Genomic DNA, 12,296 nt, shown 5'->3' on the forward strand with positions numbered 1-12,296 from the left:
AGTGGACGCAGTAAGAGCTCCTTTCCTACTAGGAGACTGTGCACGTGGTTGCACTGCAGCTTCCAGCTGGAGCAAGTTACCAGCAGCCAGCACATGTGCGTCATGCCTTTTTTAAGAGCCTGCATATTTCTGCTGGATGGAAATGAGGAAGTGCTGAGACTTATGAAGCAACAGTTTTTTCTGGTGGATGTGAATGTGTCCCATAGTCATCCACAAGTGGGAACTGGAGCACATATGCAAAGAGAGGGCATTTTTCACAAACTTAGGGAATTTTCTCTTCTTGTTTATCCACACAGAGGTCAGCTTTAATTCTAGGCTTGAAATGAAAGCATTTTCATCTCACTGGTTTGCCTTGTGACTAAGGTTTGTAAGCACAGCAGAGGATTTCTCCTTTTGTATCTATAAATTTTCCACAAATACTTTCCAGGCAGTGGTGGGGAACAGACATTAGCGGCCAAATTGAAGCTTTTTAGAAAAATAATGGCCACAGTGTCATTTTGTTCTGTGAAAAACAGACCCTTGATGCTGGGCTTTTGTTTCACTGTGCTATGTTTTGATGCCTTGGATATTTTTCTGCTTGTGTGTGTGGTTCAGCTGTTATGGTAGCAACTGCTACCTGACATGGATGCTGTGGAAGTTTGTATTGTACGTTATTAGGCATTTGGAAATGTTTAAAAATAACCTCTCGTTCTGTTCCCTACTGGGATATTTTTGTTGGCTGTGTTAGAAGCTTGTCATTTGATTCATTGAGAGTGACTTGTGTTAGTCTCTTAAAACTCAGTGGGAACTCAATAAAAGGTCAAAGCTGGTATGGGTAGAGCCTTTATAAGACTTTGAGAAGAGGAATTCGTAGTCAAAATGGTGAAATGTCTTGTAAAAATCCAAACCAAGAGAAGCATTCATTTACGGATGGTTAACCACTGCAACAAGGAAGTGTGCATTCGATTACTGCGGCATGGCTCCAAGATCACAGCCAGAAGGGCTGGTAAATTTACATTTATTTTACTCAAACCCTTCCCCCTCACCCCCACCCCTCCCCAGTTTATTATGCTAATAATGGGTTCTTGGAAAGGAACTGTACTGTGAATTACAATGTTACATCAAGTACAGCAGAAAATGAGAATGAATTATTGAGAGGAGCAGAGTTGCAAATAGGGAATGAATGAGATGAAACTTAAATTACATTTGTTGTAATATCTTACATAAATTGTGGATTTATTTGGTAATTGTTAACAAACGAGTGACTAGAATTTTGTCCTTCTAGTTTTCTTGGACTGAAGGCGAGAAATACCTTGAAACTGTGATAATTTCTGACAGAACTTAAACTAGCAGATAGGTTGGTAGCAGATTTTGAATGTCAGCTGAATACAGTGGATACAGTTTAGTGTTTTACTGTAACTGAGTGGGTTTGGTTGCCAGATCATAACTTTGTTCTTATTTTTCTAGATACTGAATAGTATACTGAATAATAGTACTGGAGGGAGGGTGGGTGGGGAAAAGAGTCTGATTCAAATACTACACATAATGAGATTGCAACCCAAGGAACAAAAAGTATTAAAGTATTAAATATTGCTTTGTATAACAACCAAACCAAAACTAAGGGTTTTTTTTCCTTCTTTTTATACCAAGTCCCTTTGCCAAAGATAGATTGGCCCCTCTATCAATTTATATGTCTCTGTTTCCTTAATAAAGTAAGAAATTTCAAATTTTTTCTCCATACTTCCTGTGGTATTGCTTACTTTTGATAGTTTTTACCTATATAGGTTGACAGATTCCATGCACCTGTATGAAACTGCCTTTGTATTGAATCTTCATTTCAGAAATTAGTATTTACAGAAGAATTATCTGAGAGTGTTCTGGCAAAGACCAGAATATTCTTACACTTTTTTGCACCTGAAAATCAGAAAGCATAGGGATATGGGAGAACTTGCTTCTTACAGTGATTTGTCTCTGAGCAGCTATAGCTCCCGACTGCCTTTGCTTTGTGAATTCACCACTGAGGGGAAACTATAGTGTCTATGACAATGCACCTAACTCCCTTCATTAAAAAATTAGTAGCAAGTTGAAAGAACATTAGTATTTACATGTATTTTGTATTCTTACACCATTATACATTGAGTCGGCTCCAAATAAGTACAAGCCATCTTGTTCGTTTAATATGACACTAGTCTAGTAACAGATTTGTGCATCAAAGGAGGCTACACTGGTTCTTAAAAACCTTAGTTTTGCAGCACTGTTGATAGCACATTATCCCTTTTGGTACACAGATGCATAAAACCTGTATATCAGCATATGAAACTTGTATATCGGAATATGGAACCTAAGGACTGGAGTTAGCTTGTGCCAAACTCATGGCCAGGGGCATAACTCCTTGGGAGAACCCTGTTGCTGAGTGGGGATGCTGAAGTGTCCCATTTGTCCTTTTCTTGGGTGCTAAGCTTTCACATCAGTGCCCAGCTCTTTTCAGCCTTGCTGTCTTTGTGGCTTGGTGCTCGGCACCGAGTCACTGCAGTCCCTTCACCAGCTCCTCCCCTTTCTCTAAGCCGCTGACACATGTATCTTGCCTTCTCATTCCCGCTCCCTTGGTACACAGTTCTCTCTCCCTAATACTGCTGATCCCCTCAGCGTTTTTGCTGCTTAATCCTGGCCCTGGAAGGGGGTCCTTACTGCTGGGGTGGGCTCCTTCCAATCCAGGGGGAGCCTAGAGACAGGCACCCCAGATCGCCCACTGTGCTGCATTCTCTGTCTTGCTTCTCTGTCTGTGCTTTGGGTGCTCTTTGCGGGGTGTGTAAAACAGAGCGTCAGTTTCTCTGGTGGCTGTAACATTAGTTGGGCACTGTGACACATTTGCAGCTGGGAGGCCAGTTGTAATGCTGTGGAGTCACAGTGCATACACTGATGTGAGTTGGCAACTGGCAGGGCTTTTCTCCACTTTAGAAGTTCCCATAACACTAAAGCAAATAGGAATGGCCAGCGGGAAAGTAAGGTCACTGCCTAAAAAGGAGTTACTATAAACTCATTGATGTACTTGATGTACTCTCCTTGCAAAGCTAGAACAGGTGTCTTCTATGGGCATGTGATGTGGGTAAGGTAGGGATCTCTGATCTCCTACTTTTGACGGCTGGATGTCTGGCCATGATGCAGATCCTGCTTTGATATAGATCCTGTGTAGGGGTATATCTGAGTTTAGTGCAATTCTAGATCCTGTTTCCCTTTCCTACATTTTCTTTGTGACATCCATGCCCTTTGCTCATGTAAGAAGGTCACCCTCTCCTTCTCTCTAAAAGGTCATTCTATTCATAGTGCAAATAAATTCTGTCCACATTGAAAATAAGCAAATGAATACACAGTATTTCTAGAGGAAGTAGTAAAAAGGATAGGAAGGAACTGTCTTAATTGCAGCCTGGCTGGTCTTGCTTGTTTACATGTCTATATATATGAAGTATTCCCTGCACTGCTCTTTCTGGACTGTATCTAATTTTTCAGTTCTCTGTTTAAAAGAAGGAAATCTTCACACACGTTCCTCTCTTCACTGTACAAAGTCTTTATAGATGTGTAATTGTGTTTACATGTCTGGTAAGTAAAGCTGTGTGCAGTATATCCAGCCACCAGACAATGTATGAACTGAAATTTTTAATAAGCAGAGGATATACATTTTTCTGGGTGCTGTATTTCCAGAAACTGCAGCTTTTTAAGAATGGTGGATCTGGGGCTGCACTTCATCCTGCTAATCCTCAGCTGCTGGTTTTGGCCCCTTTAGAAACACTAGCAGCTGACAACGTTCATATCAGACCTCTCGAATGTTCATGTTCGCAGCAGATGACCACTATAAACTCATGTTTTATTCAGCTGTTCATGTTCCTATCTGCTACAGCAAGTTAAAGGTTTGGAGTAATCCCAGCATTTCGTGGAAGGGAAGTACTGAGTTTTGGCTAGTGTAGTGACATATCTCTGGCTTTGTAAAATTTGTCCAGTTGCCAGAAAAGCATAGCAGATTTTTGGTATAGATATATAACACAAGAAATGAAACCGAGCTTGTTTACTTGATATTCCAGTAATACATATACATATTAAAAGATTCTGCTCTATGGAATGTAAATTGCCAATAAAAATATAAAAGGAAGACTGGAAGGAAGAAGTATTCTCAAATGTAGTTTAATACTCATCATAGTCCTTTAATCTAAACATAATATAAATTGTAATTTAAGAAACAGTAAACTTTTCAAAATCTAGCCCCAAAATCATACAAAATTATAGCCATAAGGGCAGCAGCAAAATAATTTTTATGTATGAATAGGAGCAAATGATTTGCAGCAATTTTGTAGAGTAACTAAAGGATACTGGCTTCGGACTTGCTTTAGTTTGTATTTTTTTTTTTTCACTGGAAGATTTTGAGGATTTTTTTTTTTTTTAACCTAGTTTTATTACTTCAGATAACTTTCTTCAAGGCTATCCAAAAAGTAAACAAACTGAAAAACTTGCACTTTTCTTTAATTTGTGTCACTAGAATATTTATTGTATTGTAGAATGATATTGAATTTTGGTTCTTCAATGTCATATTCTTATGCCTGAACAAGCATTATAAATGATATGTACCACAGCAAGACTATGCTTGAGTCTTTTGACATCATCAAAATCTGAGTGGCCTAACGTACTTATCTGTATATTGCAACATGACTGGAATTTTGCTGTGGTCTTACATTGACCGTGGTTAATAGCTAATTGTTTCATCAATCCTTGACGTGAGAAATGTGGTGTTATTTAGGGAATATGAAGGAATGAAAAGAGTGTCTTTATATGTTTAATTTTTTAAGTATCAAATGAACTTGCAACGGCAGCATTTAATGCCCATTCCACTTTTTCAGTTTTTTATATTAATATTTCTCCTTGCATTTAGCTGATGTAAAATGCAGTTATTTGTTATTTTGGTGTAATATGTTTTAACAACAAGTAAAACATTTTTTTTTTTATTTTTTGAAACTTGTTTTTTAATTAGATGCTATGAAATAGGATGTATTTTTTTTTACTACCATATTAAGAAAAGAGCATGGGTAGAATGGTTTCACAATAGTAATTGTCAACACTTACTTAATAGCAAGTGTGCCTTAATAGTAATTACTTAATAGTAAGCGTAGGTTTCTCTGATTGTGTTGCTTTAAGTTCTCTGCTGAAACTAAATAGTGGGCAGTAAAACTGATGTATGCTTCAGAACTGTGACACTCCAATTTTAGTACAACCCCTTCAAAAAACACTGATCTGAAAAAGTTCCTCTTATTTGAAAAAATACAGTTTTAATGAAAGTTAATATGATCTTTCTTGTATATGTTCTCTATGTATGTTATGCACACTAGAATTTACTCTGAGGCAGGAGAGTAGGCTCAAGAATCATAAATTGGAGTGACCTTTCTTTGCAGTAGCTGCAGCTGTCCTCTCTATGATGAGAAACATGATGAAGATATATTACTGACAGTGCATCTAAGCAGGTATAGAGATGTCTATGGCCAGGATTCTCAAATTTGGGAGGTTAAAATTAGGTCCTTTAATCCATATTGTGGTGCCTAAGTAGGTGGCTCAACTTACCTTTTACTCCTAGTACAAGAAATTGGAAAGCATATTTGAAAAGAAAATTCTGTAGATGTTTAATATTGAGCTCCAGAGTTCAAAAATTCTGGCTTTTATTTTTGAAGATACCATGAGTGCCCTCTCAAATGACTCAGAGTGTGGTCTGATGATCCAGCATTAGCTGCAGTTACAGTATGCTTAGGAGAAGGATCCTCCCAAGTCTGTTCTCACCTCTTAGCGTTCATACATTGTTATGTCTAGTTTCAGTCAGTTGGTATCCTCCTTTTGATGACTATGGCAAGTATATTTGTTAATGCAAAGACTAGTGTAGACAGTAAGGTCCAGCACAAAACGTTTTTCATGCTGAAGTGTGCTGAATTTCTAAAATGGCTGTCATGGGAGAGGACAAAGTACCTGAGGCAAGGAATTATTAGTGAAGCAGACAAATTAAGCTATTGAGGAGACATCTGCATTTTTTTTATTGAGAAGAAGGTTTCATTTCAGCTATGCAAATCTGCTGGCTAGGTGCTGGCGAAAGGAGCACTCCTGCTCTCTCTCCATCCCCAGTAATGTGCTGCACTCATGAGAATGTCTGACAAGCCAGTTCAGGAAGATAATCCAGGAAGAAAAACAGCTGAGAGCAGGAAAAGATAACAAATTACAGGGGGAAAGATCTGTCTGGGCCCTTTTGAAGACTTAAAAGGGGAAATTAATTTTCACAGCTAATGTGTTCTTCTGAAGGGAAGATGCTTCCTGAGAATGGTGTTCTGTAATGAAGAGGTTTTCTATAATGAATGTAACATGACACATAAAAGCATGGACTAAGAAGGGGATCCATAAAGTTGCCATGTCAGGCAAGAAGCGAGGAGTAATTTAATGTAAGTAGTTTTAAAGTGCAGGTTTTCTGTAATTTCTTATATCTTTTAGAAATATTTGTAATTTGTCATATATTTTATGTTGCATTTATTGGCATTTCATCCCAACTGGTATTAAATTTGGTATAATTTTAAAGTTACCAGATATTAACAAGCTGTTGCTTACCCAGTTTTTGGGAAATATGTGAACTGAGGTAACTTCGTAAGTACCTTACTTACCATTTGGATTGCCTGGAGAACATGCTAAGAGAGCTGCAGAGCTCGCATAGGGGATTTTGTGGTAACTGTCAACCATTCTGGCATACAGCAGGGTACTGTGGCAGATAGTTCCATAGGGAAGTGTCTTAACAAGCTTTAAGATTTCTAAGGCAGCAGCCCCATCTCACAAAGCATTAGTCTGCTTTTAAAATTTCATTTACAAATTTCAACATGTTAACTTTATATTGGCAGATTTTTCTGCAAATAGCATTTTGAGCTCTGGCAAAAATGTGATTCTGTGCCTATGTCTGCTGGTAGTGCACCAACTTGGTATCAGTTATGAAACTGAGATTTTAATGGATATGTCCTGTCCTGTGCAGCCTCGTCATGGTAGATATAAAAGGAGGGGAAAAAAAAGAAATTGCAAATAGAGTTTGTGAGATCTTGTCATTCCAGAAATGCAAAATTTGAAACAGTGAGAAAGTCTAGAGTAAGGTAAGTATCACCAGCTTCACTGAAACGTAGTTGTGCTACTGCTAGTTTAATGATCAGTAGTCACTGGTGTAAGAATATTCTTTTTCTATCTAGTCAAATAGAGATAAAATAGTTTTCAGAAACAAGGTTAATAATTTCAGTACAGTGAATGGTATCTACAGTTCCTAGGACTACTGTAAAAAAAAAAAATCAATTACATTTTCAAGAAAAATGTGGAAAAGATTCTGACCTCAAAGTGAGATTCTTTTCAGAATTTTGGCCAATTATAGTTGAGTTACTATTTAAACTTTTAGCTTAGAATTGTGATACAAAATGCATCTAAGCTGTGTATCTTTCTATATTGTAGATGTCTTTATCATCAGGATTTTTGCTTTTCAATTTTTGTCCTGTATCATAAGTTTACAGAGCAGTATTGCATCTCTTCCTTATAGCATAGTTAGGGTCATGCTTTATTTCTCGCATTTCAAAATTACCATAATGGACCTTTTGTTTAGTTTATTTTTTTAATGTTTGCCAACCTTTATTAGAAGACTTTAATAGAGCTTGCTGAGAACCTTCTACTTCACACTAAAAATAATTATATGTCTAGTGTAATTAGCACTGGAAATGTGCTGCTTTTCTAATTACTTTTTTTTCTGTAAGAATACATTTTCTTTTATACCACATTATTTTGAAGTCTCTGAATTTAATCTTTACTGCACTGGAATGTAGTAAAAAACTGGAATGAATCTTTGACGATGTCAGTTCACTGTCTTTTACAGTGGTCTTTCTCTGAAATCCAATAATTGGGCTAATTTGAATTATAAATAGTACTTTGACATTAATTTCCTTAGTTACTTTTTGGACAAATGATATAATCTTGTACTGGTTTTGCCTGCTATATCCTTAGCTATATATTGCATATGGATTAGTCATTAGTAAAGAAGGGAGAGATGCTTAACATCACAACATGAGAAGTACTAAGCGTTATTAGGTATCACTACTGCATATGATACTGTGTGTGGTCTGTTCCTTTTGCACATAGATGGCATCTGGTGATGGTAAAAAGTGTTGGACTTGGAACAAATTTAAAACTATTTTCCCATCACTTTGGACAAGCTCTGTGTTATACTTTTCTTTCCATTCCTGCAACTGACAACTAACAGTTGATCAACAGTCACTGCAGTGTTGATGTAGCTGCAAAAAGCTAGATTTCTTTGCAGACTTATTGCTGTTAGTGTTAGACTGGAAAAGGGGTAGTAAGTTTAGAGAGGAGTTTAGAGAGTGGGGTCATAACAAACAAACATACAAATAAGGCTAAGAAAGAATCCTCCAAGGAGGAGAGAGAAATTTAAAGAAGAGACAAAAAAGAGACTGTGAGTATGAAGAGTAGAAAGATGACTGGAAGAAAAGTTAGATATGAGGAGAACGAGTTTTTTAAAAAGGTAAGCCATTTTAATTCCATTTCAGTGATACCTAATCCTCATACTGTGTGTCAACTTTCTTCTCCTTTTATCATCTCTGTTGTTAATATGAATTTATCATGATAATCTGTTGTATGCTTTTAATGTCATGCTGTATTAAGAATTCCCAACCTCAGCGATTATCTTATCACTTTCTCCTCATTCATCTCAAAGAAATAAAAGTGTATTGTTGTTGTTGTTGTTATTGTTGTTATTATTAGACACCAAATAGCACCAATTCACATATGTAGTAGGTATTTATTTATATCAGAAGTCTGTTTGCCAGTAGAAAATGAGCTGTTCTGTTTTCTGGTTTGCATTACACCATTACTAGTAGTAGCTGCATCAGACAAAGTTAAGCAGATCTGGTATACTGTGGTGTTGTAAAAGATGTTGCCCTCTGGAGCTTTTCAGGAAGCTTTTCTAATTTTTGATAATTGCATATGGTCTGGTTTCAAGATGCAAAATGATTGCAGAATCCTCTTTTCAACCTCTATTAGATACTGTTGAAAGGCTGAGTTTTGCCACCCTGAAGGCAAAAATTTAGACTTGCTATTTTCATCTCCCTTTTTCAGGTATCCAGCTGCCAAAGGAAGATGAGATTTCAGTACCCATGACTTCAAGCTCCCCAGTTAAGGACACTGGGGACAATGTTGATCTTGCCATTGAACAGGAAGAGAAGATCAAAGAGGAACCTTTAACCATCTCAGAACTGGTATACAATCCTAGTGCCAGCTTGCTGCCTTCCCCTGTTGATGATGAGATCGACATGCTCTTTGATACCTGTCCAAGAGTAGAGAATGAGAAAGATGATACAGATTCATTTGAGGAACTGGAAGCGGATGAAAATGCATTTTTGATTGCAGAGGAGGAAGAACTGAAAGAAGCTCGGAAAGCACTTCGGTGGAGCTACGACTTTCTAATGGGAAACATAGAGGTGAATGCCTTTGTGAAGAGTTTCTCCAGACTTCTCCTTGTAGGCCTTGGACTGTTGTTGTTTGTGTTCCCTCTTCTCCTTGTTCTGTTGGAGTCAGGCCTTCAGATCTCTTTTCTCCATGAAATCCGACAGACTCCGGAGTTTCAGCAGTTTCATATCGAGTATTACTGCCCCCTTAGGCAGTGGGTAGCTTGCAAAATAAACTTCATTCGTGACATCCTGGGCAGCTCTTAAATTTTAAATAAGTATGATACAACTAAGGGCTATATTCAAAATTTCAGTTAGTGTCAGCTTTCCATAACTCCTCTGGGGCCATCAGTTGGTAGCTGTCTTCACATCCAGTTCATTACAGACTCTTCATGTACTTAAGTTCCTTTTACAAAGTTTAATTACCCCTTTAGTTATAGGCTTGTACAGTCACCTTTCAGTAACCAAAAAGAAGCTTTATTTTAATTGCATTTCAGACTTACTGCTCATCTATTACACCATATAAGATGGAGTCACAATAAGTTTCCATTGTCCTTAACCTTTCAATCCATGACACTAAATCCAATGAAACTGAAAGAAAAACGTTTTTGAATATACTCCTTAGTGCAGCAATCTCTTCTACCAATGCCTATACGAGCAATGTTTATGCTGGGTTTTTGGTTTCAGTTTGTTTTCTGTTTGTTTAGTTTTTTACATTTTTATGTGTTTAAAATATTTTGGTAAATTTTTAGCAAAAGACAACTTCTGATGTTATTTAAATGTACAAATTGGTAAGAATAATGCACAAGGGCATGTAGGGTGTTTTTAGTGTTTTAGCAATGATTTGTTTTTAAACTACTGGCTGGAGAATGAATGAGTTTAATAGAGCTCTATACAGAGGGACTGTGGTTTAGGAAACATACAGAAAGTTCACTCAAGTTCACTAGGGGCTGCCTGAGGGAGGTGAAAGGACACCAAGCGTGCAGAAGAATTTCTGAAAGCCACATCTGAGAAACTTGAGAAATTGAGCAGAACTGAAAATAATGATCCTTCCTCTTATCTGTCAGGTTGTCATACACTTTATCAGTGCTGTAGAAAGTCTCTATGAGATAGGCCCAAAGTACGTTTTGGAAGCAAGAGCGTCTTCAGTCTAAGTGTAGATTTTTGTACATAACATGGAAGAAGATAATACTAAGTAGCAAAGCAAAACAAAAACAACAAAAAACTCAAAACCCTAGCTAAATCAGTAGGTGAGTGACCTACTTTTAAAAATTATAGAGAAGAAAAATGTAAAATATATTCCTTTTAAAAGCAAAGCATTAGGCTGTACAGTTGTCAGTATTCTACTGACTCACAGTTAAAGGCTTAAACACTTAGAGAGATGCATCTTCATCCTTGATGCCTTACTAACCTCTAAAACAACATATTGTCTGTGCATACTAATATACTTCCTTTCACATACAGCAGCATACTTACCCGATTTCCCTTATGAGCCCACTTACATGATCTAATGCTGTTTTGTGTAATGTGGATTTGTATATCTAAAGGTATTCCAGTATAGCTTAGAGAATATACATAAATAAAATCTTGTCAATGCTGAGAACATTTGAAGGCCCTCAAATGTACCGCAGAGGTTGTATTTAAGAGGAGAAAGTTTTTATTTGTTCTTCCCACCCCCAGATCTTAGTGCACACATATTTTGTATTTAAACTAGGGAACTCTGATTTTGACCTGAGTCGTTCTCCTGCTTAGAGATTATCAATTGGAGACATATTTGAGGTTATTTTATTAGTTGTGCATTTAACATTGTAACCACATATCTTAATTCCTACTGAATAAATTCCTTTAGTTTTGTTATAAGAGAATTTGGGGGTTTTTTATTTTCTCATGTAAGTCTTTGCAAATGTCTAGTTTGAAAATGGCAGTTTACTTTGAGGATTTCTCCTTTCCTTCTAATCTCCTCCAGTTTTTAAAGGACAAAGTACTTACAGGGTTAGGAGTTCCTTTTCTCAGTTGAAAACTTCTGGATTGCTATTAATTTCCCAACCAACAAAGGATAAATTAAACAATGGCCTTTTTACTCTTATCTTTGCTTGTCCTTGCCAATCTATTCCCCAGAAGAATCATTATTGATTAGTTACTTGATGTGTATTTCTTCTTGTGCTACTTGCAGCTAAATGATCCTTTCCCATGAAGTAATAATCGTTCAGCCTAATAGAAATGAAGAGTGAAGTCTAAACATTTGGCCTTTAATGGGAAATTATTCACTTGCATTGTTTCTAAACAAAGGTGTTAGAAAAGGTGTTTCGAGTGGTGAAGGCTGTGAGAGCTGGCATACTGCTGAATTATGGAGACATGGTTCTATTACAGCTCCTATATAAGTCTGGTAATTATTTTAAAAAAAGATCCTATGCTCAAAAATATAGTCTTGTCCCTGTAAATTACAGCGCTGCAGAAGTAGGAGCATCTTTAATCTTGATTTAACTCTATTAGAAAATAGCTGGGTTGCATGAGGACATAATCTCAGAAAATGTGCAGCCCAGTGAAGTTTTATGTAGGGTTAAATGCAAGTATGTGTGTGCACATGTTCCTGCCTTTACTAACCATGTGCATACATTCAAAGCCTGGCCTTTTAAAATTATTCTTTTCCTTCCTCCTGTTACTCTCTGGTCTATCAAAGTAATTTAATTGAAAGTCATGAGGGTCCTATAATTTAAACTCCAGGACCACGTAATACATACAGAAGGATATGGTTGGGCATATTCAGAGAGAGTATCAGTCTAGTGTTTAATTGGTAAAGATGACGGACTTGGATTATGG

At 37.0% G+C, this 12,296-nt stretch overlaps 1 protein-coding gene across 1 annotated transcript in view; it reads left to right on the forward strand.

Annotated features, from left to right (window-relative positions):
• The window catches only part of FRMD3 (FERM domain containing 3), a gene marked incomplete at its 5' end in the record, with an annotated part of 20,488 nt that extends 10,745 nt beyond the window's left edge, over nt 1-9,743 (forward strand). Inside the window, one exon of the mRNA XM_010162560.1 lies at nt 9,148-9,743. Within this exon, the coding sequence (XP_010160862.1) occupies nt 9,148-9,743 (596 nt within the window). The remainder of the gene's footprint in view (nt 1-9,147) is intronic.
• Between the last annotated feature and the right edge of the window lie 2,553 nt (nt 9,744-12,296).

This window comes from Antrostomus carolinensis, unplaced genomic scaffold (assembly GCF_000700745.2).
Source record: "Antrostomus carolinensis isolate BGI_N321 unplaced genomic scaffold, ASM70074v2 scaffold4772, whole genome shotgun sequence".
Taxonomy (NCBI): domain Eukaryota; kingdom Metazoa; phylum Chordata; class Aves; order Caprimulgiformes; family Caprimulgidae; genus Antrostomus; species Antrostomus carolinensis.